The sequence below is a fragment of the Suncus etruscus genome, chromosome 7 (genome assembly GCF_024139225.1).
Source record: "Suncus etruscus isolate mSunEtr1 chromosome 7, mSunEtr1.pri.cur, whole genome shotgun sequence".
In the NCBI taxonomy this organism is placed as follows: Eukaryota; Metazoa; Chordata; class Mammalia; order Eulipotyphla; family Soricidae; genus Suncus; species Suncus etruscus.
The window spans coordinates 118,322,902-118,350,782 of NC_064854.1; the positions used below are offsets into that span (position 1 = coordinate 118,322,902).

Sequence of the window (27,881 nt, forward strand, 5' to 3'; positions counted from 1 at the left end):
CCTGAAAATACATTTTTAAGTAACACTTCTATGTAGAAAATTCCAGTGATTAAATAATGCTCATGGTATATCTAAAGCAGGTGGCTGTATTGTCCTCCGACAATTATTCATTCTTTCTTATACAGAATCTGACTTGAGTAATGTTTTTGCTGAGGAATAAACCCCTTCAAAGTTTCCTTTCCCAGACTGTGGTTTATGTGGGGGAAGAGCAGGTTAGCCATTAAAATAGTTAAGATGAAAATCTTTTAGGCAAATGCCCTACTCACAGGCAGTACTGGACCCTAAAATGTAAATCTTAAAAAATAAAATACCAAAGCTTGGGGCAGGAACGATAAGACAGAAGGTAGGGCATTTGCCTTGCACATGGCTGACCCAGGTTTGATCTCCAGCATCCGCTATGGTCCCATGAGTCTGCCAGGAGTGATTCCTGAGCACAGAACCAAGTAACCCCTGACCGCTGCCGGGTGTGGCCCAGAAAAAAAAAAAAAAAAAGGTAGTATCAAAGTTAAAGGAAAAAAGAGAATTGCACCTGTCCTAAGTACAAAAAACATCCATATCTTTGGGATGATAAAAGAGTTATTGCCAATTACTGAGCATGTCAGATAATGACCTAGGTCTTCAGGGCATACAGATCTAACCTAACCTGGGCTCACGTCCCAAATGCCCTGTTCAATTGCTCTAATTGAAATCATATATCTCCTTTGTACAACTGGCTTTCTCTAGTCCTGGCTAGTGTCATTTTGATACTGTAGTTACCCATCCCTCCGCTTATCTGACATTTATTACACTAATTGGCCGGGGGCTGGAAAAGCAAGTAAAACAAAATCTTGTTAGAGCTGTTTGAAAAAGAAGGGAATGCCTGCTAAGCTCTCCCAACTTAACAATTTTGGGAGCCTTTTCTTTAGCTCAAGATATAAAATGGAGTGTTCATTTACAAATAGTGCATTAGATGAATGCATGGGCTGGGCCAGAGAGATAGTACAGTGAGTAGTGCTTGTTTTGCTCGTGGCTTACCAGAGCTCTATCCTGGCATTCTATGCTGTTCCCTGTGCACCACCAGAAGTGATCCTGAGCAGAGAACCAGGAACATGCCCCGACACGACCAGCTGTGCATCTCCCTCTAAAAAAGGCCTGGGCTTTGTTTTGTTCTTGTTTTTTTGGGTCATATCTGGCAGTGCTCAGAAACCACTCCTGGCAGGTTCAGGGAGCCATATAGGATGTTGGGAATTGAACTCATGTCCATCCTGGATTGGTCACATGCAAGGCAAACGCCCTACCACTGTGCTACCGCTCCAGCCCCAAAGCCTGGGGTTTGTGATCCTAAGTCCATCTCTTGGAGATCTTATCTGTCATTATTTTCTGGGGGAGAACCATACTTGGGAACAGTCCCTGAGCTTTTGGGTACTCAGGGGCTATTCCTGGTTCTGTACTTAAGGTTCATCCCCAGCACTACTCACTAGTCATGTGATGCCAGTGACTGAACAGGTATCAGTCATATGCGAGGTAATTGTCTCAGTCACAGTCCTATCTTCCAGGTTCCTTCTCTGATTACTTTCAGCATGGTGGTCATAGTCTAGATTGGAGGTTCAAAATGGATTTGGTCTACCTACTTTCCGGAGGTGGGGGATTCACTAGGTACCTCAATCCTCCTGGAAACTGACTTTCGTCAAGTGAAACAAACGGGAAGAATCCCAGATTGTACCAGGGGTAGGTAATATTATCCACTTTTGGAAAGAATACTGTAGATCGCAGAGAGTGTATGAGGATCCAAGTGGTGGGCTATGATTCTTTTTTTTTTTTTTTTTTTTTTTTGGTTTTTGGGCCCACCCTGTGATGCTCAGGGGTTACTCCTGGCTATGCGCTCAGAAGTTGCTCCTGGCTTCTTGGGGGACCATATGGGATGCCGGGGGATCGAACCGCGGTCCGTCCTAGGCTAGCGCAGGCAAGGCAGGCACCTTACCTCCAGCGCCACCGCCCGGCCCCGAAAACTTCTAGTTAATTTTCTTTTTTCTTTTTCTTTTTTTTTTTTTTGGGGGGGGGTTCACACCCGGTGACGCTCAGGGTTTACTCCTGGCTATGCGCTCAGAAGTTGCTCCTGGCTTGGGGGACCATATGGGGCACCGGGGGATCGAACCGCGGTCCGTCCAAGGCTAGTGCAGGCAAGGCAGACACCTTACCTCTAGCGCCACCGCCCGGCCCCCGGGCTATGATTCTTACTCAAGTAATCAGAATGTTTTATGTTTGAACAGTGAGGAATGAGGCAAAGAAGCTGTTTTTCTATTTCTGCTCACCACAAAGTAAGACTTGGGATCTGAGAAAGCACCCGGCCAATCTGGTTACTTAATACCGCCCAACTTTCCAAAGCTAAGGAACTTACTTTCTTTTCTATTTTTGGCTTTGGTGCCACACCCAATTGATGCTCAGGGTTTACTTCTGGCTCTGCATTCAACAATTACTCCTGGTGGTGCTCAGGAATACTGAGTATTGAACTAGGTCAGCTGCATGCCAAGCAAGTGCCCTACCCACTGTACTATCTCTGGTCCCTGCTTTTGTTTGTCCTCCCCACCCCACCCCCATCCAACGAATTCTCAGGAATCACTGCTGGTGGGACTTGAAGGACCATATGTGCTGGGAATCAGATCCAGATCGGCAGCACCCTACCCACCATACTATATCTCTGGGTACTATCTTTATTTTGGGGGGGGGGTGGAGTTGGGTCACACCCAGCAGCGCTCAGGGGTTACTCCTGGCTGTCTGCTCAGAAATAGCTCCTGGCAGGCACAGGGGACCATATGGGACACAGGGATTCGAACCAACCACCTTAGGTCCTGGATCGGCTGCTTGCAAGGCAAACACCACTGTGCTATCTCTCTGTATTTTTTTATTTTTTTAATTTTATTTTTTGGTTTTTGGGCCACACCCGGCAGCGCTCAGGGGTTACTCCCATGCTCAGAAATTGCGTATCATTGACTATCTGCTCAGAAATCACTCCTGGCTGGCACAGGGAGACCATATGGGATGCTGGGATTCAAACCACCTTTGGTCCTAGGTCGGCAGCTTGCAATGCAAATGCCCCACTGCTGTGCTATCTCTCCAGCCCTGGAACTATCTTTTTAATAAAGACTAGATCTTACATCATATAACCAAAAAGCTAAGAAGTACAGGAAAAACCGCTTCGAGACAAATCACACTTCTTTCACTCTGCCTCTAACAAGTCAAAGGACAAATATTAACCTCTTTTCCTTTCCTACTGTGAAGTAGGGAAATTCCAGTCTTTGAGACCGAGCAGTGATTCTTTGCCTAATGAGTCAGGATATGTCTGAAACTCAGCACATGATCATTAAAGCCTTCTTGAGGAGGCTGGGGGCACCCAGGACCTTCAAAACCATGCCTGTCAGTCAGCCCAGAGCCTGAGAAGGGGTAATTTCCCCACCTTCCCTTCCTTGCACCCTTCATACCGTTGGTTTTATTTTTAAACTTTTGCTTTTTTTTGGAAATACCTAGAGGTGCTCTGCACTCAGGATTTTCTCCTGGCAGCTTCAAGGACCTTATGGAATGTTGGGTATCGAACCCAAGTTGGCTGTACGAAGGCAAGTAAGTGCCTTCTATTATCACTTGAGCCTCTTCCTTGCCTTGTTTGCACTAGAATGTTTCTGTGATTTAAAGCCTGGAGCATGGGGTTCATGGTGCAACCAACCACTCAGGGCAAGAAGCCATGTTCACATTCTCAGGAAGAGGAGGACAAAGACATGTGTCTTAGCAGCTCTGCTGGACCATGGTTAAGTCCAACGATAGCTCAACTCCCCTGTTGCCCATCAACAGTTGGGCAGCTAAAAGGGCTTTTTTATTTGTTTTTTTTTTGTTGTTTTTTGTTTTTTTTTTTTGGTTTTTGGGCCACACCCAGTGGTGCTCAGGGGTTACTCCTGGCTGTCTGCTCAGAAATAGCTCCTGGCAGGCACGGGGGACCATATGGGACACCGGGATTCGAACCAACCACCTTTGGTCCTGGATCGGCTGCTTGCAAGGCAAACGCCGCTGTGCTATCTCTCCGGGCCCTAAAAGGGCTTTTTTAAAACTTTATTTATAGGTTGATTTATTGGTTGTTGGGCCACAGTCAGAAATCACCCCTGGCAGGCTGGGGAACCATGGGTCCCGGGAATCAAACCAGGCCCCTCTCGGGTCGGTTGCATGCAAGGCAATTGCCTTACCACTGTGCTCTCTCTCTGGCCCAGCTCCAAGGATTTAAAGATATAAACTCTAAGGCCAAGCTTAAAGGACCCATCACTTTGGCCCATTTGTATCTGATCCGGCTTGCCTCAGGGCTGACTCAAGTGCTGACTATTCTGGTAAAAATGTCTATGGTTAGTCACTTTTCACTAAATGACAGGCAAATCCTTCTATCTCGATTATGTCCTAAAATGACTTATCAACAAGGGAAACCTGATGACCACATGAAAGTCCTGCACTGGACTAATCAAGGCAACCACATTTCATAGTTCTCAGGCTCATGAGAAAGCAAAGCCATGTGCTTACAGGCTTAACTCCATACTACCTCTCCAGCCCTGGGTTGTTTTTTGTTTGTTTGGGGGCCATACCTCGTGATATTCAGGGCTTATTCCTGGGCTCTGCACTTAGGAATCACTTCCAGTGTGCTTGGGAGACCATTTGAGGTGCCTAGGATTGAACCTAAGCCAGGCACTTGCAAAGGGACATCTAACCCCGAGTCAGCCAAGTAGTTTTCAAATCAAGTCCTTCCTTTGAAGCCTCTCCTATAAAGCACTGCTTTCCTAAAACACCACAGCCACGTATGTACAATACTCTCTCTCACCTTCACACAGGCATGCAAAGATTAAAGTACATTAGCAAATAAAAGGGCAATGAACTCAGCAATTAAGGCCTGTGTGAAGTCTGTTTATAGACTGGTTTAACAAACTCAAAATTAGTGTAATTATTTTCCCCCGTGGCCTAGAGATAAGGATCACCCAAGCAAATAAAAATAAACAAAAAGACTCAAGCTTCTAAGCCCTACTAAGAAATAGGGATGTTATCAGCTCTTCTGCAGATGCAAGATCTGCAAGGTAGTTGAAACTTTAAACAGAAGGCTGGAGGGCCCAGAGAGATAGCACAGTGGTAGGGCGTTTGACCACCCGCCTGCCTGGGATGGACCCCAGCATCCCATATGGTCCCCTGAGCCTACCAGGAGCACAGAGCCAGGAGTAACTCGATGCGTAGGGTGTGGCCCAAAACCAAAATATAAGCAAAAAACTCAGGAGGCTTGAACAGGTCAAGATATGTTGCAGACCCACGCAGGAGCCCAGGAGAGTGCTTGCATTCTACCTGGGTTCTATCCCAGGATCCTATAGGGTTCCTGAATGCAGAGCCAGGAGTAATCCCTGAGCACCCTAAAATGGCCAAACAAACAAACAACAAAAAAAAAAAACAACCATAAAACAAAGTATCATGCAGGCAGGTGATTAAAAATTCACTCAAGCTAGTGTGTTTGATTATTACTACTTGAGGGGATCAATTTGTTATTTCCAGGTCACCTTAAAAATACTGAATTTTCCTAAAGGCTGAAAATTAGCCACAATTAAAAATTCAGGCTATCTTTAAACAATCACTTACAAGGTCCACAGGAAGGAGGAAGCATCCTCTGATAGATATGTGCTTGGAAATCCACACCCAACAATGCTGAGTTTACTCCTGGCTCTGGGCCCAGGAACTACTTACTACTGGTGGGTTCAGGGTGCCAGGGACCAAACACAATTTGGCTGTGTGCATGCAAGGCAAATGCCCTACCTGCTGTATGATCGCTTTGACCCTCCTGCTATTTCTTAATTCTCAATTAAAATTTATCCCAATAAGCATAGTGATCATAGTCTATAGTTTAAAGTTCTATTGTAAGAATATGCTATTTGCCACTATTTGAAAGTCTCGCCTGTTAGGGTAAAAGAGAGCAAGAAGTATTTCATGAGCCAGTCCTGTCATTTCAAAGGTGAATAAATGGCTCATGCCTGTAAACTTCAGAAATGATTCCGAAATGAATCTAAGTACAAGATTAATTTGAGCTATAATTTTTGAAATGTAAGGATTTTACATACATACATACATACACATATGTATATATATGTATATATATATTAGAAGAATCTTAGATAAGACGAAAGAAAAATAAAAAACTTGAATCACTGTATTTTAAATATTCCAGGAAAAAAAAAGACCAAAAAACTAGAATGAGTCACTAGTCCTTTTCCACAGAGAGTGGGTGTGGTCCAGAGGCAAGAAGCCTTATCTCTGGCACCACACCCAGAACCAGCCATGGTGCTCAGACAGGCTGAGCCTGTTGGCCTCCTCTAAGAGTCCAGCCCACAAATGGCTCTTTCTGGTGTCTGGCAGACCCAACTGTCACCCAAAAAACATTTGAAAAAAAAAAAAAAAAAAAGAGGCAAAAATCTCACCATCACCCCAATCCTTTATGAATTTAAGTTTTCTGAAGAAATCAGAAAGTGGTCTGGCCACTAAATACACTTGCTTCAATAACCGGAGAACTCCTTATAAAAATCCACTCATGCAGCACTCAGACTCCCAACAATGCATCTGTCTTTATTTCGGAAACAAAGTTTGTGATTTTGGACCGATCCTGGATTTCTTCTACTTACAGCAAGTGACGACCATTGTAAGACATACAACAGGCTAGTTCACCACTGCACAGATTTCTGAATCTATTAAAAAACATACCACTTAACAGAGTAACCTAACGTATATGTCACATACGCTGGTCCAAACGGATCACTTGTTTGGGCTGACACAGCTGTTTCTCCCCTTTTACTTTCTCCGTTGTTGCAATAAGAAAAGAATGAATGAGGCAACTTTGAAACATTACCACATAAGTTAAACCGGTTAACAGAAATTACAATTGTTCTCCTCTAGAGCACCCTAAGGAGTGACACTACCCCCATCCCAGCATCAATCTAGAAGTAGTTCTTGGGGCAGGAGTGGTAGCAGGGCATTTGTTTTGTATGAGGCTGACCCACAACAGACTGGGGTTCAATCCCCTGATTGTTACCCAGTGTGGCCCATAAAACAAAAACAAACAAAAAAGTAGTAGTTCCTGAGCACTGCACCAGGTGTGGACCCCCCAAAAAAGCCCAAATAATCAAGCCAGAATTTTAGAGCTGATAGGAACTTTAAGATGACCGAACAGATTTTAATCAAACTCCTTTTTTACAGAGGTGGAAGTTGGAAGTCCAATGAAGATTTTACTTAAAACAGTTTTGGGGGGTGGTGGTGGAATGGTGGCACAAGTGGTGAGGCATCTGCCTTGCCAACCCTAGCCTAGGGCGGATCCAAGGTTCCATCCTCTGGTGATCCATATGGTCCCCAAGCCAGGAGCGATTTCTGAGCGCAGAGCCAGGAGTAACCTCTGAGCATCACCGGGTGTGGGCCCCCACCCCCCCCCAAAAAAACAAACAAAAAACCCCAACTTTTTTTGTTTTTGTGTTACACCCGCGGCTGCGCTAGGGATTACTCCTGGCTCTGTGCTCAGAAATTGCCCCTGGTAGGCTTGGGGGGGACCATATGGGATGCTGGGAATCGAAACATGATCCATCCAGAGGCAAACGCCCTACCATTGTGCTATTACTCCAGCCTCGATTGAAAAGTTTTATTTATTTATTTATTTTGGTTTTTTGGTCATACCCAGCAGCGCTCAGGGGAACACATGGGATGCTGGGATGTGAACCACTGTATGTCCTGGGTTGGCTGTGTGCAAGGCAACTACCGCTCCAGCACTCGATTTAAAAGTTAAGTTTTAGATGAATATACAATGCAAGTGTGGGGACACGTAGGACATAAATCGGAGGCCAACAATGTTGAGGACGGTTTGTAAACGGCTCCTAATTCAACCGTATGGCATGCAGCATAGAGACTTTCTTGTTCCCGGTCTCCAATGAAGAGGGGAGGCCAAGAATTGGGCAACTGAAGCAATATCTGTGGGGGTAGTTGAAGCAAGGCAGGGGTGAAGCCAAACCTCTAAAACTGCCCCGAGCCACAGACACTTTCTCTCTGAAATCGGCAAGAGGACTTTGATGCCAGAAGGGAAGAGGAGGAATGACCAAGTGAAACACAAGTTACATCCTTCTCCCTTCACCCATTTGATGGATCTGAGAAGCTGCTTCAAAGTAATGTTCAAGCTGAAGACCTGAACATTATCCACCACCCATGGCGGTGGGTGGATAGGCCTCTAGGCTGAGACTTTATGAAACCAAAAAATGTGGCTGGAGAGATAACACAGCAGTAGGGTGTTTGCCTTCATGTGGCCCAACCCAGGACCGACAATGGTTCGAATCCCTGCATCCCATATGGTTCCCTGAGTCTGCCAAGAGTGATTTCTGAGCGTAGAGCCAGGAGTCACCCCCAGCACTGCTGGGTGTGACCCAAAAACAAAACAAGACAAAAAAAGGCCCTAAGGGGCCAGCACAGTGGTAGTACTATGCTGGTAGTGGTAGTACTGGTGGTAGCACAGTGGTAGGTGTTTGCCTTGCACGTGACTACCCAGGACTAAAAGTGTTTCGATTCCTGGCATTCCATATGGTCCCGAGCCTGCCAGATGTGGCCTAAAAAACAAACACATAAAAAGCCCAAAACACAGGGCTGGAGTGGTGGCACTAGAGCAGGGGTGGCGAACAAGTTCGACACAAAGAGCCAACATTTTAAACTGTGAGAGTCAGAGAGCCACACCACGCAGTGACCTGCCAAAACAGACAAACACTCACACAAAAGCATCTAATTTGAATAATAATCTATTAAACACATACTGCATTTTGCCATTTTGAGTGAGGGTCAAAATCCTGCAGTGATGGTGAGGGTGTGCCGCGTCCTCCACACTAAGAACTAACGGCAAGATGTGACCCCCACATGTGACACATGGTCCGTCCGCGCCCCCCCCCCAAGGGATGATGCAGCCTGGGGGCGGGACTACACGGAGATCTCTACTCATAGGTCCCTCCTCAGAAGCAGAATTAACAAAATCCAAACTTGGCAAAATAATGATAAGAGGCAAAGAGCAGCATTCATTTTGGCCGGGAGCCGCATGCGGCTGGAGAGCTGCGTGTTCGCCACCCCTGCACTAAAGGTAAGGCATCTGCCTTGCAAGCCCTAGTCTAGGTTGGACAGCGATTTGATCCTCCAGTGTACCATATGGTTTCCCCAAGCCAGGAGCGATTTCTGAGTGCACAGCCAGGAGTAACCTCTGAGCGTCAACGGGTGTGGTCCAAAACAACAACAACAAAAGTCCAAAACACCAAGAAATGCATCAAAGCAGACTCTTTCCAATAGGTTCCAGAAAATCTATAATATACCCCCTCCTTTTTTTTTGGTGGTGGTGCTGGAGATGGAAACTAGAACCTCACACACACAAAGCAATAAATGCTCTCCTTAAGCAATACCCCTGTCCTGCCCTTCCGTTTTTTGTTTTTGGGCCACTCTTGGAGGTGCTCAGGGTTTACTCCTGACTCTGAGTTCAGCACAGTGCTAGGGGCAAGCACCTTACTTCTCTGGCCTTCCAATACCCATTCTTTAAAGAATAAAACAGAAAGAAAAAAAAGCCCATTTCTTCCCAGGAGCTGTCCTGCTTCTGGCAGTTGTCTTGTTAATGGAGCATGACAACCACAAGCCTACTGCAAAGGCACAGCCTTTTGGAAAGAAGACGAGGTACAAGCTGTTCCAGGCTGATCTATCGACACGGTCAGAGTGAAGAAATCAAGTGCAAGGAGTCACTGATCTTCCACAATGTGTTAAGAGGTGGTGACTTCCTCTCTGGGGCCTAGGGTTGGGGCCTGCCAGTTGTTCGTACCACCACCTATCCCTGCATAAATGCCTCCTTCCAGGAAGTCTCCAACCCAGCAGTAAAATCTTTACAGAGGCAATATTACCAATCTTGCCACCCATTTCCATAGTGTCATATTTGTGAGTCTCATATGCTGTGGAACCCACTGTAATCAGGTGTATGTGGGGGGGGGTTTAACCACACAAAAATGGTCCTACAAATGACCAGGGATCACTCCTGGCTCTGTGCTTAGGGGACTCTGTATGGTGATGGGGAAAGCACCTAAACCCCTATACTGTCTCTCTGCAACCCCTCCCAACTCCCATTGTAATCTTTTTGTTTTTACAATGAACAGCTTCTGGTCAGCCAGGATGGGACATGCTGAAAATAGAGTGAGATCCAGACTCTTCTCCAACTCCCCCATAATCATGACCTGCCAGGTACAATCTCTGAGCCAAAATTCATCCTACCTGGGTCTCAGATCTACTTTGTTTTATTGTCCCAGATCTTAGCATTCCCTGATTCTTTTAGGAAACCAAGGCATGGAGAGATTTGCCTAAGTTCATACTGCTGGAAAGCAGGGGACACGGATACACTGAAACCTCTTTTTATTTTTTTGGCTTTTTGGGCCACACCCGGTGGCACTCAAGCGTTACTTTTGGCTCTGTGCTCAGAAACTGTTCCTGGCAAGCTAGGGGGACCATATGGGATGCTGGGAATCAAACCCAGATCTGTCCTGGGTCGGCCATGTGCCAGGCAAACACCCTACCACTGTGTTATCTCTCTGGGCCTTGAAACCTTCTCTTATTTCAAGGTTCACTTTTAATTATCAATTACCACAATCATTACATTTGCCCATTAACTAAAAAAAAAAAAAAACTACTTTCCATTGATGACTGTGGGTCTCTTACAGTTTTTCTCTGTTCACAACGGTTCTGCAGAGATGAGTTTATTAGAGCGGCCTCAAGGAGGAGGGGCGTACAGGCCTCAACTTTCGAATTTTGTAATGAGAGGTGCTCTGGGAGGACCCAAGAAGGAGGAACTTAGAGGCCTCAACTTTTGCATTGTGGAGTTGTCATCCAGGAGAGGTACACTAAGACTGGATCTGTAGAAAAAAATGGTTTTTGGTTTTTGGACCACACCCTGTGGCACTCAGGGGTCACTCCTGGCTCTGCACTCAGAAATCGCTCCTGGCAGGCTCTGGGGACCATATGGGTGCCAGAAATCAAAACCGGGTCTTGGGTCAGCTGCATACAAGGCAAATGCTCTTCACTGGGCTATCACTGGGCTATCACTCTGGCTCTGGATGTGTAAAATCTGCTGCTGCTTGGAAACATTTTTTTTTTTTGGTTTTTGGGCCACACCCGGCGGTGCTCAGGGGTAACTCCTGGCTGTGTCTGCTCAGAAATAGCTCCTGGCAGGCACGGGGGACCATATGGGACACCGGGATTCGAACCAACCACCTTTGGTCCTGGATCGGCTGCTTACAAGGCAAACACTGCTGTGCTATCTCTCCCGGGCCCATGCTTGGAAACATTTTACGGAGCCACATGTGAGATTGCCACTCTTTGTGAGAAAAAAACTCATCTATGCTAAACGAAGCACAAGCCCCAGCAAAGGCTCCTGCCCTGGGAGGGTTGAAATGGTATCTGGGGGCATGGAGTGATAGCACAGCAGTAAGGTATTTTTGCCTTGCACATGGCTGGCCTGGGATGGATCCCGAGTTCGATTCCCAGCATCCCATATGGTCCTCAGAGCCTGCCAAGAGCGATTTCTAAATGCAGAGCCAGAAATGACCCCCAAATGACCCCCTGAGCATCACCGAATGTGGCCCGAAAACAAACCAAAACAAAAAGAAATGGTATCTGGACCCATACTGAACCGTGTGAAGACATGCAGCCACTGTCATATCACCCAGTAGAGACTAAAAGCAAAAATGCTTGAAGGGATTTAAAAGGCCAGGGAACAGTGAGCAAGATAACGGGTTACAGTCAAGGCACTGAGTTCAAAGAAAAAAGCCATGAGCCCCAGGTCTCAGTGAATGTCATTTCTCTGAGACATGTAGGAGGCAGCGTCAGAGCAGACCAACCCCAAAAGAAACTGTGGCCATAAGTACACAGGACCTGTGACCAGGGTGTGGCTTTCTAGCATTCCCTGAGGGCTCTGGAGCTAGACTGAAGGCTCTACCCAATGAAGGGAAGACTGTGCCTGCCCATCAGCTAGATCATGAAGATGTGCAAGAGAGAGCTTCCTCCTGCCTGCTTCCACAGCTACGAAGCAAGAGCCACGACTTGCTAGCTGCTAGGGTTACTAGGGTTACTAGGGTCTCTTGCAGGGCTGAGACTAAGTTTCTGGGAATGAATTCATTATTTTCCATTTTAATTTCTTGGAATTTTATAAACTTTTGTTTTCACCAGAAGAAGTCCTTTCTTTGCCTTTTCTTTGCTAATATTCAAAAAGAAACCTGTCAATAACTGTCGAGTGTAATTTTTCTGAGTTGCCTTTTTCAATCAAGTATGGCACATAATGATCATTTCCTTTTGCTCTTTCACCTTTTTATTTGTTCTGAGTGGAAAAAAAAACTATCAAAATACATTAAATATAAAGGACAAAAAAAGAGAGATGTTTTAAAATCTTAAGCTAAACATGCCTTTCTTAATGGTCTTATGGTCTCATCACCAGGAGGGATTCTAGGTTGCAAAGCAAGTTGTAAGGTCTGAGCACTGCAGAGTCTGGCCCCCAAATAAAACAAACAAAATTTGTGTTCCATATTCATATATTTATATATTGTATAATTTGGGGGTAAAAAGAGGCCTGGAGATACTGATTTATTCAAAGTTACAAAGGAAGTTAGTAGCAAAGGTTGGCTCTGTGGAATACAATTCCAAGAGTCTTTCCACCATAGATCGTAAATCTTCCTAACAACCTGTCTTTCTTGATTTTCTACTGCTATTTTTTGGTTTAAAAACACACAAAGCCAGTCAAAACTTTGTTTCTGTTTTTCTTTTTTGGGTCACATCCAGTGATGCTTAAGGGCTACTGATTCTGCACTCAGGGGACCATATTGGGTACTAGAGATCAAACCTGGTTGCCCATGTGCAAGGCAAGTTTTCTACCTAACCACAGTGCTATCTCTCTGGTCCAGCCAGTCAAAACTTTGAAGAGTGACCAGAACTATAAATAAAGGCTGGAATGATGGTATAGCAGGTAAGAAATTTACCTTGCAATGTGGCTGACCTGAGTTTGATCTCCCAGTACCCTATATGGTTCCCCTGAGCCTGCCAGGAGTGATCCTTGAGTGCAAAGCGAGGAGTAAGCCCTGGGTATAGCTGGGTGTGGAAAAACAAACAAAACTGTACATGTCTTATCAGATTAATTTTTCATTTTTCTTTTATTGCTTCCCCTCCTCCCCATACCAGCAATGCTCAGAGATTAGTTCTGGCTCAGCTCCTGGTGCTGCTCGAGGGACCTTGTGGTGCAGGTGGGTGGTGAGGTGGGATGGAATTCAGGCATTCTGCATGCAGAGTGTGTGATTCAGCCTGCTAAGCCATTTTTCTAAGCCCAGGCTCATTTTCCCAAGGTGAGATATGGATTCCTCCCAGAGGTATTCCTTCCTCCACTAACCCTGAGGAAGATATAATTATGTTTGTTGCAAGTGGTTCAGAAAACCCAGAGTCACACTTGCTAAGGCTCCACACACCAGAGGGTCAAAGTTGGGAAGAGACCATGAAATGATGGTGGGGGTTTCCTTGACAATTCCTGGGGTGGATGACTCGATTAAATGGGGTTCGCATCCACAGCCTTCTCACTTCACAGTTGATAACCAGAAGGGACCCCTGGGAATCTGCTTCTGAGGAGGAAAAATAAAAAGTGCAAAAAAGGGGGTTGGAGTGATGTAGCACAGTGGATAAGATGCTTGTCTTGCACGTGGTTGATCTGGGTTCAATCCCAGGCATTCCAGTTGGGTTCCCCAAGACCCACCAGAAGTGATCCCTGAGCAAAGAGCCAGGATTAAGCGCTGAGTACACTTGTATGAGGAAGGAAGAAAGGAAGGAAGGATGGGAGGGAGGAAGGGAGGGAGGGAGGGAGGGAGGGAAGGAGGGAGGGAGGAAGGGAGGGAGGGAAGAAGAAGGGAGGGAGGAAGGGAGGGAGGGAGGAAGAAGGGAGGGAGGAAGGGAGGGAGGGAGGAAGAAGGGAGGGAGGAAGGGAGGGAGGGAGGAAGAAGGGAAGGGAGGGAGGGAGGAAGAAGGGAGGGAGAAAGGGAGGGAGGAAGGAAGGAAGGAAGGAAGGAAGGAAGGGAGGGAGGAAGGAAGGAAGGAAGGAAGGAAAAGAAAGAGATAAAGAAGAAAGATATAAAAAAGGAAAAATTCAAGAAGCAACAGCATAAAGGGCTTCCTCAGACAACATTCTTTCATTCCTCCAGGGATCATTTCCTTCCTATGGCTACTGGGGTTGGGGGTTTATATGTTCTCAGATTTGCTAATCAGGACAAATGACCTCATTCTGTCAGACAAGACCGAATGAAAGACATAAAGAATCCCACCCGGGGCCAGAGTGATAGTAGGGCATTTGCATTACAGGCGGCAGCTTACTTGGTTAGATCCTGACATCCCCATATGCCACAGTCCCCACCCCAGCCAGCCAGGAGTGATTTCTGAGCACAGAACTTGGTGTAACTCTGAGCACCACCAGGTATGGCCCAAAATAATAATAAAAACAAGAATCCTGACCCCCCCCACCAAATAAAAAAAAAAACAACAAAGGGCCAGAGTGATAGCACAGTGATACGTGGTAAAGCATTTGCCTTGCACGTGGCCAACCTGGATGGACCTGGGTTCGAGCCCTGGCATCCCCCAGCCTGCCAGGATCGATTCCTGAGCACAGAGCCAGGAATAAACCCTGAGCACCGATGGTGTGGTCCCAAAACCAAAAAAACAAAACCAAAACAAGAATCCTGCCCCTTGCTCAGAATGAAACACACATGAAACCCTGAGGGGTACAAACTTCACCTGGGTCTTTCCAGCACATTATTTACTCTGTGATCCAAGTTAAGAGCTTCTAAAACAGGCAGACAGTGCTGCTCAGACTCAGAACTTACTTATTTCTTCCTTTAAGTTAGTTTTTATAGGGGCCACCCCCAGCAGTGTGAGGATGGGGAGTGGCCCTGACAATTGAGTGCTCAGGCCTGGAGGCGCTGAAGGCCTGGGGGGACATACCTCATGAGGCTCAGGGGCTACCAGGGATGCAGGTGGTTCTCAGGAGGTCAGGTGATGCTAGGGATCAAACTTGGGGCCTCACATATCCCAAGCATATACTCTAACCCTTGGAACCACAACGCTGGCTCCACAAAGCAATTTTTTCGGACAAGGTATGACCAAGACAAATGCAAAGTGATAGAGGAAACAGATATATTGGGAACACAATAGCTCCCTTTTGCTTTTTCGGGGTGCTAGGTTAGCTGTGAACCGACAAAAGAAAAGGCCTACAATTGTGGCTACAGTGTAAGACTGTGCACAGAAAATTTCCCTGCTGGGCTTTGCTTTTAAGAGGTCTCAGTACTTTCCATACCCAACACTGCCCCGCAGCTCTTCCATAAGCAGCTTTTATTGCTTTAATTAACCTAGACAAGGTGGGACAGATTGACTACAAGGCAGCCGGTAATGCCATTGTTGCTGTTTTCTGGCTAGCTGCCACTCTTTAACTCTTGCCCTTGAAGCCTGGCCTGCACAATTAGCATCTTGATAGGTTCCCCTTTGGCTAATTACCACATGCCATAATTGAGCACTTTATTTTATGTCTTATTCAAGCGCTAGTTCAAATTCCCTGGTCTTGGGGCCAGACAGATAGCACAGTGGGTAGCAGGTAGCGGCTGATCCAGGACAGGCCTCACTTGATCCCTGGTGTCCCATATGGTTGATTTCTTAGCACATAGCCAGGAGTAACCCCTGAGTGTCACCGGATGTGGCCCGAAAACAAAAACAAAAAAGAAAAACAAATTCCCTGGTCTTCCCAACTATAATAAATCCTCAACTCCTTTTAGGAGGGCCCGTGTTCCTTACCCTTTTGAGTCCCCAGAATGGCCTATCACAGACCTTATTAGTTCAGGCCCAGCAGAACTCAGAAGCACACAAGTGTGTGAACTGTTCAAAAAGATTCTAGATCCGAGTTTCTGTGCATAATCGCTGGCTTTTTCCCCTACTGTGTTAGTTCTACTTGGCTTGTAGGCAATCTTCTCCCTTATCTGAAAAGATGAGCAGAGAAACAGACAGGGAAACTTCCCATTAGGGTCATGCTCCCTGTTAATATAGACACCTGCTTTTTAAACTGCGAGTGGTGGTGCCAGAGAGATAGCATGAGGATATTTGCCTTGCAATGTGGCAGACCAAGGTTCGATTCCCGGAATCCCATATGGTCCCTTGAGCCTGCCGGGAGTAATTTTTGAGCCAGGAGTAACCCTTGAATACTGCAGGGTGTGGCCCCAAAACAAAACAAAAAAATTGTAAGTGGTGTGACTCCATGAAGGACTGACTACACGACTAAATGTGGGGGTGGCAAACAATGTGGCAATGGTCAAAGGTTTCTAAATGTTCATGGGCTAAAAAAAAAAAAAAAAAAAAACCACACACAACAAAACATGTCATGAATGGCAGCTCTTTCTCGCACAGGTTGCATTTCTTGAGCGAAAACGGGTCACAAGTACAAAGTTGAAGTAGGCCTCCCCTGGAGAAAGGACTCAAGGGGTGTGAGCATAGGCCTGATGAGACTCCTTGCCTGAGGCAGTCAACAATCTCACAACAAATTTCCATTTCCTCCCCAAATATTTTAGTGGATCTAACAAGAATGGGGCTTGGGGGTGTTTGTGTCTGCTAAAGGGGATACTTAGGAGAGTAGGGGTAGGCCTTAGCCAGGTCTCTAGTCCTGGCTCCCACAATAATCAGCCATATGACCTGAGACCCAGCAAGACAATTAGTCTCCCTGTTAAGTCTCCTGATGTGTAACAAGTCTCACAGGGCTGCTGTGAGGCTTGACTCAGTTCCTGTACGCAAAACAGGGCTCACCAAAACTTGGCATACAAACCGACATCACAGAGTGCTAAATAAAATAGATGACAAAGATTTAGAGTAGACAGACCTATGAGACCGAATGCCCCGAGCAGCATGACAGTAATGGAAAAAAAAACTGGCCTTAGCAGAAATGAGAAGATTTTTGAGTTCTCAATTTTCTGGCTATTCTAACTCTTCAAAATGCTCCAAAAGAACCAAAGAGGAATTCTGAATTGAAGGGTTTTAGTGATGTCTAAGGTATTAGTAAATCAAATAAAGATATTCTGGCAGCACTGAAGAGCAACAACTGGTGATGGTGTTACTGTTTTTAGAGAATTTAAAATGAAGATTTTACTGCATATACCTCTCCCACCTACTTTGATGACAAGTCATATATTCACACTGTTCTTTAGTAAATACCATTAACTTCTCCAGTGAAGCAGGGGAATGGTTTATATACATGATCTACATTTTAAAGACATACTAAAAGGTTTTTATTCCTGTGTCTTATCTATTTTTCTTTCTTTTGAGGGGGATGGCACATCTGGTGGTGCTTGGGGTTTACTCCCGGCTCTGTGCTCAGGAATCACTCCTGGTGGGATCTGGGTTATCCTCAACAACCTTGATGTGCAAGGTAAACATCCTACTCACTGTAGGATCTCTCCAGTCCCTCCTGTGCCTTTTCTGATCAGTCCGCTTGCTTCCCAGTTTAAAATCCCTTAGTTATCCTAGCTTCTAACATTCCACACCCAGGACTGTTTGCTCCATTTGGTAGAAATTGCTAACACAAACTCCATTTCTTTATTTTTTGTTTTTTGGGCCACACCCGGTGGTGCTCAGGGGTTACTCCTGGCTGTCTGCTCAGAAATAGCTCCTGGCAGGCACAGGGGACCATATGGGACACCGGGATTCGAACCAACCACCTTTGGTCCTGGATCGGCTGCTAGCAAGGCAAACGCCGCTGTGCTATCTCTCCGGGCCCACAAACCCCATTTCTAATATGAGCAGTTCCTTTCTATTTCATTACAGTCTCTCACAGAAAATCCAGGTGCCCAACCACACACAAAGGCACTGATATTTCACAACTGGCAGGGCACCTCTGCTTTTCCAACAGGGAGGAATTACTCCTTCCAGCTGCTTCTTTCCTAGCTTTCCAGGAGAGCAAAGTTCAAGCCTGTCAGTATCTTTCCTATAGAAGCCACCATAGAAGGGACGTAAGAAAAGTAAGAAATGACTAAAGTCCAGCTTACTAAGAATTGAGCGTCTGTTTTGGAGTTCAGCAGTTTAGTGCTTAAAACTTGGACTGCAGGGCCAGAGTGATAGCACAGCAGCAGGGTGTTTGCCTTGCATGCTGCTGACTCTGGACAGATCAGTTTGATACCCAGCATTCCATATGGTCCCCCAAGCCTGCCAGGAATGATTTCTGAGTGCAAAGACAGGAGTAACCCTGAGCAATGACAGGTGTGGCCCCAAAACAAACACACAAAAATATTTAGACTGGGAGTTGGGAGAAATAGGTCAATTGAGCACACAGCCAGCTCAGGTTCAAGTCCCAGCACCACATCTATGGTTCCTCTCCCTGAGTGTAGAGCCAGAAGTAAGCCCTGAACTCACCTAGGTTTGGTCCCCAAACAAACAAAAACAAAAGGGGCTGATAATTCCTTTTTCCACCTGTTTCAGACCCATTTCCCATCCTATTGAGCCCTCTGGTGCCAACATTATAGCTTTTATCCTCCATACTTTGGGAGCAAACAGTCCAATAATCTTCTCTGGACAGTTAAGTGTTACTTGTTCTAGTGTTCCAAACTTAGCACAAAGCCCATCCTGAGCAGGCACCCAAGAATGGCTAGTTTTGTGTGTGGAAGCGACTATCTGAGAAACGGATGCAGTAGAGGGTGAGTTACTTTCATTTTTGAGAATCAGAAGATTCCGCAACAAGGGGGGGGGTATTTAGAAAAGCGACCTGCCCACCTCCCCTTTTGCTTTGACAGCTTTGGATTCACTTTTTTCTCTCTCTATCCCACATGGCCCCTTTCAAAAATCTGCATCACACCCCACCTTGACAAGCTCCTTCAATGACCCCCTATTCACCTTGCAGGTATCCTCTAGGAGAGCCAAGGGACAAATTCCTACTGGTCCCCTAAGGGTCTGGGGCCTGCCCTGCCCTCCCGCGTCCATGCACCACCAAGCAGCTATCTATCCTCCTGGGCGGGATCCCCCATAAAGCCACCTCGGGAAACATCTGGGCACGTGGGGCCACTGCACACCCGTCAGCCAGCACAGGTAACTGAGACCAATCTCCCTTCCCACCTTGGGGAAAGTGTCCCCGAGACAGCTAAAAACCTTGAGAGGGAAGGGCTCTTTCTGGCACCTGCAACCAGGGCATGGGGGTGAGGGGTGGGGGGGAGAACCAGAGGGACCTAGACTCTTCCCAAGGTGAACAACCTTCCAGGGTGTGTTGTGTGTGTCTTCTACCCACCTCACCTGACCACTGTGTGTGTGTGATTGTGTCTCTAAGGAGAGAGCAATATAATCAAAGAGGGTGTGTTGTGTGTGTCTTCCACCCATCTCACCCAACCACTGGGCTTAAGGATACGTGTGTGTGTGTGTGTGTGTGTGTGTCTAAGGAGAGAGACAAAAAAATCAAAAAGGGTATGTGTGTGTGTTTTGTGTGTGTGTCTTCCACCCACCTTACCCAACCACTGGGCTTAGGGGTGTGTGTGTGTGTGTGTGTGTGTCTTGATTTCTGTGTGTGTGCGCGCGCGTCTTGACTTCCCTATGTGTGAAGGAGATAAAAAGAAAATCAAGGAACGGTGTGTGGTGTGTGTCTTGTCTGTTGGTCTGTCTTGACTTCCCTGTGTGTGTGTGTGTGTGTGTGTGTGTGTGTGAAGAAGAGACAAAAAAATCAAAGAGGATGTGTTTGTGTGTTGTGTGTCTTCCATCCACCTCACCCAACCACTGGGCTTAAGGGTGTGTGTGTGTGTGTGAAGGAGAGAGACAAAAAAAAAAATCAAAGAAGGGTGTGTGTGTGTCTTGACTTCCCTATGTGTGTGTGTGTGTGTGTGTGTGTGTGTGTGTGTGTGTGTGAAGGAGACACAAAATCCTCACCCAACCAGCGGGCTTAAGTGTGTATGTGTGTCTTGGCTTCCCTGTGTGTGTGATTGTGTGTCTTCCACCCACCCCACCGCACCCCATCACTGGGCTCCCCGGCCCCGCACTCCCGCGCCAGCCACCTGCCCCCCCAGCCCCAAGCCCCAGCCCCAGCCCCAGCCCCAGCCCCAGCCCCAGCCTCGGCGCTCGCGTCCAACTGACCGTGAAGCCCGAGGAAGGCAGTTCCGCTCCCCTGTCCCAGGCGCCCCCCGGCGGGGCTCCTGCAGCCCCCGGACCCGGCGGCGGCGGCGGCTCCCGCTCCCTGGGCTCGGCCGGACACGCGGCGGCGCACAGGAGAAGCCCATGGAGTTAGCTCCCCGCCCGGGCACTGGCAGCGGCCGCGGCTGCAGGAGCGGCGGCGGCGCGGCCTGATGACGCGCGGGGCGGGGCGACGCGGCGCATCGCGGCGCGGGCGGATGACGTCACGAGCGCGCACGCGCGCGGGGCCCCGCTGGCTCAACATGGCGTCCGTGTCCCTGAGCGAGCCGGAGAAGGTGTACATCGTGCACGGAGTGCAGGTAGCTAGCTAAGGCGGCGGCGGCCAGGTCGGCGACGGGCGCAGGGTCTCTGTGGCTCTTGGATCTTTTGGAGGCTACTCCAGGGGAAGTGTGGAGACTGAGATCTCGGCTTAAGGAGCTTTGGCATCACTTCCCTGGAGTAGGAGGATGCAGTAGGCCTTGGAGAAGCCCATTATGTCCACCTTGTCCGGTTCCCGTGTTTTAGGCCTTTCTCTCTAAAGTCTCTGCAAAGTCTAGTCAAGATAACTGCAGGCCTAATTCATAATTCATGCATTTTTAAGTTTTGGTCTTAGTCTAGTCAGTTTTGGCTTCTGTTATTCCTTTCCCTGCATTTCTCCTCGCATCACCCCAGCCAGTGGTGCTCAAGGCTTACTCCTGACTGCAGCACTCTGGAATCACTCCTGTGGGTTCCTGGGACCCCATAGATGTTGGGGATCTTGACTCCCATCACCCCAGCCAGTGGTACTCAAGGCTTACTCCTGACTCCTGAACTCTGGAATCACCTCTCTGGGTTCCTGGGACCCCATAGATGTTGGGGATCTTGACTCCCATCACCCTAGCCAGTGGTACTCAAGGCTTACTCCTGACTCCTGAACTCTGGAATCACCCCTCTGGGTTCCTGGGACCCCATAGATGTTGGGGATCTTGACTCCCATCACCCTAGCCAGTGGTACTCAAGGCTTACTCCTGACTCCTGAACTCTGGAATCACCCCTCTGGGTTCCTGGGACCACATAGATGTTGGGAATCTTGACTCCCATCACCCTAGCCAGTGGTGCTCAAGGCTTACTCCTAATTCCTGACTCTTACTCCTTACTCCTGAACTCTGGAATCACTCCTGTGGGTTCTTGGGACCACATAGATGTTGGGTTGGCTGTATGCAAGACAGGCACCCTACCCACAATGCTATCACTACAACCCTCTGCTTTATTTTAGAAAGGAATATAATGAATATGAGATATCAAGGGAGTGAGTAGTTCATAAAGGTAAATGGAACTCAAGGCTTTGAGCATTGCTCCCCAAAAGGCATGCCAATCCTGAGAGTCTCTAGGACACAGTGGATATTCATTCAATCTAGACGTGAGCTAGACTCCAGGCTAGTGCAGTCTGTCCTATATAGCTCCCATGCTTAAAGAAAGAGGCAGGAATGACATCTGGTTAATAAATAAGATTGAATTGAATGCTGTGATAGAGGAATAGAGAACTGATCTCTTTGGTCTGGGAAGATCAGTAAATCATTCTGAAGAATGACTTATTGGAATAGCCCCTGGCATTTAAATTGAGCCCACAGTATTATTGGAAATTTAACTACCATATTTTCCGGCGTATAAGACGACTTTTGAAACAAAAAAATGACAACCGAAAATCGGGGGTCGTCTTATACACCGAGTATATCCCGAAAAATGTTTCAGTATACCGCTAAACGAAAATTGTGTGAATATTGCCACAAAACTAATTTTCCAACTCGATCCTGCACCAATCACTGCAAAGCTGCTCAGACCACCTCTCTAACTCAGCCAATCCAAGCAGGCTTTTTATGCATGCAAATTAGACAATGTTCTGGACCCGAATCTACACTGTAAAAAGCCTGCTCAGATTGGCCAGAGTCAGGAAGTCTATGACAGTAAACCTTTGAACCTTTGCTTTTTGTGATTGGCTCACTATGGTACATACAATTGCAGCACGTTTTGTCTGATACAGCGAATATAGGACTAAACCTATGTTTTAACTGCAAAATTAGGGGGTCTTCTTATACGCCGGAAAATACGGTAGGTTTGAGCTTTTCCAGTACTTACATAAGTAAGAGAGATAGTAAGCTCTCAAACCCTCAGAGAGTAGCAGTATGGAGCCACAGGGATGAATTGCCAGAATGCCATCATGACCAGAAGCCTAGTTCTAGGGATCTTAGAGATTTAGTCACTCATCCATGAATCCAATAATTTGATGAGTTGTCTCTGCTACAGTTAAATGCCTGCTGTGTTCAGCTCTTGGATGATGTTTGATTACTCTCAGGCCTAACCTTGAAACAGGAGACAATTTGATTGGGCTATTATTTTGGGGGTGGCTGCATTTGGGCTATCCCTAGGGGTGCTCAGGGATCACTTCTAGTAGTGTTAGGGCAAATTGGACACATATGTAGTGCCAGGGCTTGAGCTACATCCAAGGGCAAACACCTTAACCTCAGTACTATCTCTAGCCACAAAGTTTTAATTTTTCAATTTAACCTCTCCCTCGTGGATACTTTGGACATATTAGGGCCACAGTTGTTGGGAATGCTTAGTTCTGTGAGCCATATAGAGTTACTGACTTTTAAATAAATAATTTCATAGGACTTGCAATGTTGGCCACATATATTCTGTTTAAGAAGTGGAAATGGGGGCCCGGAGAGATAGCACAGCGGCGTTTGCCTTGCAAGCAGCCGATCCAGGACCAAAGGTGGTTGGTTCGAATCCCGGTGTCCCATATGGTCCCCTGTGCCTGCCAGGAGCTATTTCTGAGCAGACAGCCAGGAGTAACCCCTGAGCACTGCCGGGTGTGACCCAAAAACAAAACAAAAAAAAAAAAAAAAAAAAAGAAGTGGAAATGGCTCAGAGGGGCTAGCGTGTGTTCTGTGCATACAGGAAGTGTGGATTTGACTCCTGGAATCACATGGTCCTCGAAAGTAATCTCCAACAAAATAAATGTTAGAATGCAGGTACATGAACCTAATGTGAGACCTCCATGGATTCGATTCTAAGATCATGTAAGCTTTTGTTCTGTTGCTCTTTGAGTACCAGCAGTGCATCTTTTAAGCAATACTATGATCATGTCCTATTTATGTTTTCCACCTTTGTTCCTGTCTGGTCAAGGGGAGGCAGGGGGAGAGGAGAGGGGAGGGGAAGAAAGAAGGGAGGGGCAGGGGGAGAAGAGGGGAGGGAGGGAGGGCAGGGGAAAGGAGAGGGCAGAGAGGGAGGGGAGAGGAGGGGGGAGGGAGGGGCAGGGAGGAGGAAAGGCTGGATTTCTTTTCTATTTCAGGGCTATTTCATCTTGTTTTCAGTGTTAGGTAGAGGCACTTAAAATTACCCTCTTCACATGTACTGAGAACTCACTTTAACAAGTCAATAATTGGCCATCAATAAACTGATTCAAGCAGAAAGTAATGTGTTAGAAGACCCAAGGGTTTCTCCAAGAATGCAGAGACACAGGAATCTTCAGACTCCCTTGCGTGGTCTCTGTGCCTTCTTATGCCTTTGTTGTATCTTTTTTTTTTTTTTTTTTTGGTTTTTGGGCCACACCTGGTGACGCTCAGGGGTTACTCCTGGCTATGCGCTCAGAAATCGCTTCTGGCTTGGGGGACGATATGGGACGCTGGGGGATCGAACCGTGGTCCGTCCTAGGCTAGGGCAAGCAAGGCAGGCACCTTACCTCTAATGCCACCGCGCCGGCCCCCATAATAACTTTCTGTTCTGCCTCTTAGTTTAGTTCCAAATTATTCTTCTGGGGACAAAATTCTGTTCTAGACTTAGTTGGGATAAAGGAAGGATGGAATCATTAGGTTCAAACATGGCCTATGTAGATAGAGCCCATATGAGCCATGGTGGTTTGAGAGAAAGGAAGGTGGATTGTTGTTGATCAGGGTGACAAGTAGTAACACAAATCAGAGAATTTCAGAGGCTTGTACAGTGTCGTTGTGTGTGTGTGTGTGTGTGCCAACAAAGATGCTAAAGAACCAAAAGGTCAGTAATCACAGTGAATAGCTACTGCTTCTGTGCCAAATGGGACACTGGAGTGAGCAGTGTGAAAGCCAGCATGTGAGGGAAGAGCTGTCCCACAGAAGCTGTGTTATTGGGTCCCTGGGGTCCTTTGTCAGAAATGGTCCACTTGTTTAGGGGAATGGGAAGGAGAGCACAGTCTGATCTGGCACCTTCCATTGAACAAAATAAACCAGAAGGGAGCCAGAAAATGGCAACTGTTCCCTCTCCCCCATCATTAGGGCAAGAAAGGAGAAGAATGGATTTAAATGGGGGAGTAGCCTGAACAGATGGAAAGAGGACTGAATTAGTATGGTCTGGTTGCTTGGTTTCTAGTAAGTAACCTCAGCTTCTGCAGAGGGAGATGTTCTTTTTTTTGTTTTTGTTTTTTGTTTTTGGGTCACGCCCGGCGGCAGCACTCGGGCTACTCCTGCCTCTGCTCAGAAATTGCTTCTGGCAGGCATGGGGGACCATATGGGATGCCGGGATTCGAACCATCATCCATCCTGGATTGGCTGCTTGCAAGGCAAACACCCGCCCGCCCCCCCCCTCCCCCCGAGATGTTCCATTTTTATTGGATATGTATCAGGTTGAATTTATCTCACATACCCTTGAAGACAGCACCAAAAATATCTGTAATCTGTTGATGAGGATCTGAACTTGACTCAGTCTATCTCAGTGCTCAGGGATCCTGACAGGCTCAGGGGACCACATAGGATGCTGAGGATCATACCAGGGTCAGCCCCATGCAAGGCCAACATCCTACCCACTGTGCTATTACTCCAGCCCTAGGTCAGTCTGTCTCTTGTTCGGGGTCACAGTGTCTATTCTGGGGAGTTGAGATGTAACTCCAGAATACACTGCAGAGTTCAGGCATGACTTTTGTGTGTGAAAATTGTCGTGTTTCAATCCTTGAGTAAAGTTCAGGGGCAGGAAAATTCCTTGCTTCTCCTTCCATTCATCCCTGGGAAAATTGGAAGGGCATGGGAGAAGTCCTGACATTCCCTCTTTCTTTTTCCTTTAAATAGTATCTGGCCTAGTGTGCTATAATTATCTATGTAAGTAGTTTTTTAACCTCTTTGGTTGTAAGTTCCTTTAAAAATGAAAAACAAAATTTTTTTTGTTTTTGTTTTTCTTTTGGGCCATACCTGGCGATGCTCAGGGGTTACTCCTGGCTGTCTGCTCAGAAGTAGCTCCTGGCAGGCACGGGAGACCGTATGGGACACTGGGATTCAAACCAACCACCTTAGGTCCTGGATCGGCTGCTTGCAAGGCAAACCCCGCTGTGCTATCTCTCTGGGCCCAAAACAAGTTTTTTTTATACAGCTTTGCTTTACTCATCTGTATTTCATACTTTTTCTCTCATTACAGTATTCAGGAATTTGCTGACAGGTTTCAGGATTTTGGTGGTCTAGGCTTATGTTACCTTTTTGGGTTTGCTAACTAGATGTGTATATGTACTTTATGAGATGTTCCCTAACCTGCTTCATACCTCAGTGACTAGGAAGCGTTCTTTTTTTTTTTTTTTTTTATGTTTGGGTCACACCTGGTGCCGCTCAGGGGTTACTTCTGGATCTATGCTCAGAAATCGTTCCTAGCAGGCTTGGGGGACCATATGGGGTGCCAGGAATCGAACCACTGACCTTCTGCATGCAAGGCAAACGCCTTACCTCCATGCTATCTCTCTGGCCCTTTTTTTGGTTTTTGGGTTACACCTGGCAGTGCTGAGGGGTTACTCCTGGCTCTATGCTCAGAAATTGCTCCTGTCAGGCTCGGGGGACCTTATGGGATGCTGGAATTTGAACCACTATCTTTCCGGCCTGACTAGGAAGCCTTGACATGCCTCATTCTCACCACAAAGTCCAGATTCCCAGGCTTGGACCTTTAAAGTCAGATTCTCTGTTTAGGGCCCTAGGAACGTGCATTTTCATGAAGCGCTGGCAGGTTTGGGGAAGCCACCAGAGATATTTCCTGGCCTTGCCTAGAGACTTTTGCAGGAATCTGTGGTTGTGGATTTGAAGCTCTTTTGGTGTGGAGTGCTAGCTCAAAAGAAAGGGAGTTTCTGGTAAGGAAGAGCAAGTTTGAGGCCTGAGCGATAGCAAAGTTGTAGGACGTTTGCCTTGCACGCGAAGGACCCGGGACAGACTTGGGTTCGATCCCTAGCATCCCATACGGTTCCCCGAGCCTGCAAAGAGCGATTTCTGAGTGCAGAGCCAGGAGTAACCTCTGAGTGCTGCCAGGTGTGGCTCAATTCCCCTGCCCCCCCCCCCAAAAAAAAGAAAAGAGCAAGTTTTTAAACAGCTCTGGGGTTCTCTCTTACTGCTCTATCATGACCCATGGTCTCTGACTACGTGCCCGACTTTGGTTCCCTGCTGACACCTCAGTTCTCTCTGCTGCAATGTTTCCCTTCACCCTAGCCATATCTGTTCATCTCCCACCCTTCATCTTGTGTGGGCCTCTCTACCTGCCTCCACATTATGACCTGTCAGATCCCCTTGAGCCCCTTTTCTTCTCTCCGGTGTTTTCCAGCTCAACATCAGATACTAAAGGAACGAGTCTCATGTCCCCAAGAGCTGGTGATTTGGATTATTTGCCTTTGGGGAGCAAAACAGAATTGGAAGGCCCAGGCCAAGCTTTCTGCAACTGAGGAGTCTGAGAATCTTCCTTTTTTGTGTTATTTTGTTGTTGTTGTTGTTGTTGTTATTTATATTTTTTTGTCACACCCGGCAGTGCTCAGGGGTTACTCCTGGCTCTGCATTCAGAAGTCACTCCTGCCAGACTCGGGGGATCATATGGGATGCCGGGATTCGAACTGGGGTCCATCCTGTGTTGGCCGAAGTCCTATCGTTGTGCTATTGCTCCAGCCCCTGTCTGAGAATCTTATGCTGAGTCTGGCCGGGTGGAGCTGGAGTAGCCCCTGGGTGTCTTGGTTTTAAGCAGAATTACCTTCTTCCTTGAGGAACTTGGAGCTTCTAACTAGTCTTGGAAAGTGAATTTAAGAATATCATTTAGTTTTTCCTGCAAAGCCTGTCTACCCGGGGCCCTTTTTCTGAGGGGTTTATTCTTTGCTGGGGAAGCAGTCTGTTTTCTCTCCTGACTGACTAACTGAGCTAGCTATCGGGCAAGTCAAACCGTGCAGTGGGGCTCACGTCACTGAGAGATCACTGGAGTCTCAGAACCTCTGGGGTGCTGGATTAATAAAACCATGGTATCTGTTTTTAACACATGCCCCAGTTTCCCCCAGGGAGGGGTGGAAACTGCAGTGGGGGGGGGGTTCTTATGACTACACTGCCCAGGGCTCCTCTTCACTCTTGGTTTGGGTGTTCTCCTGAGTGTCTACAGGATGAGGGGGCTCCTACTTTTTGGTGACTGATGAACTACCTGCTCTGGATTAAAAGCTGAGATGCGAGTGCCCAGATTCAAACCTAGGTGGAAGGTGATTCTAGCAGAGCCCAGCCCAGCCCAACACAACTTTCCCCACCTCACCCCATCCCACCCTGCCATGTCACGCCCACACTCACCACACCTACCCCCTTTGGCAGAGGTGTTGCCATCATGTGAGTAACAACTTGAAAGTTTCCTGGAGCCTTCCTGACGGCCAAAGCCCTTCATCT

General features: G+C 47.0%; 2 protein-coding genes across 3 annotated transcripts in view; one reads left to right on the forward strand and one right to left on the reverse strand.

Annotated features, from left to right (window-relative positions):
- The window catches only part of ZDHHC3 (zinc finger DHHC-type palmitoyltransferase 3), a 58,753-nt gene extending 38,488 nt beyond the window's left edge, over window positions 1-20,265 (reverse strand). Inside the window, exon 1 of one of the 2 annotated variants that reach the window (XM_049777401.1) lies at window positions 20,182-20,265. The gene's annotated coding sequence lies outside the window, so the exon portion shown is untranslated. The remainder of the gene's footprint in view (window positions 1-20,181) is intronic. The other variant, XM_049777402.1, reaches the window with a different exon arrangement.
- Window positions 20,266-20,467: 202 nt separating this feature from the next.
- EXOSC7 (exosome component 7) overlaps window positions 20,468-27,881 on the forward strand; it is a 39,062-nt gene continuing 31,648 nt past the window's right edge. The window contains 1 exon segment of the mRNA XM_049777451.1: window positions 20,468-20,537. Coding sequence (XP_049633408.1) covers window positions 20,481-20,537 — 57 coding nt within the window. The 5' untranslated portion in view covers window positions 20,468-20,480.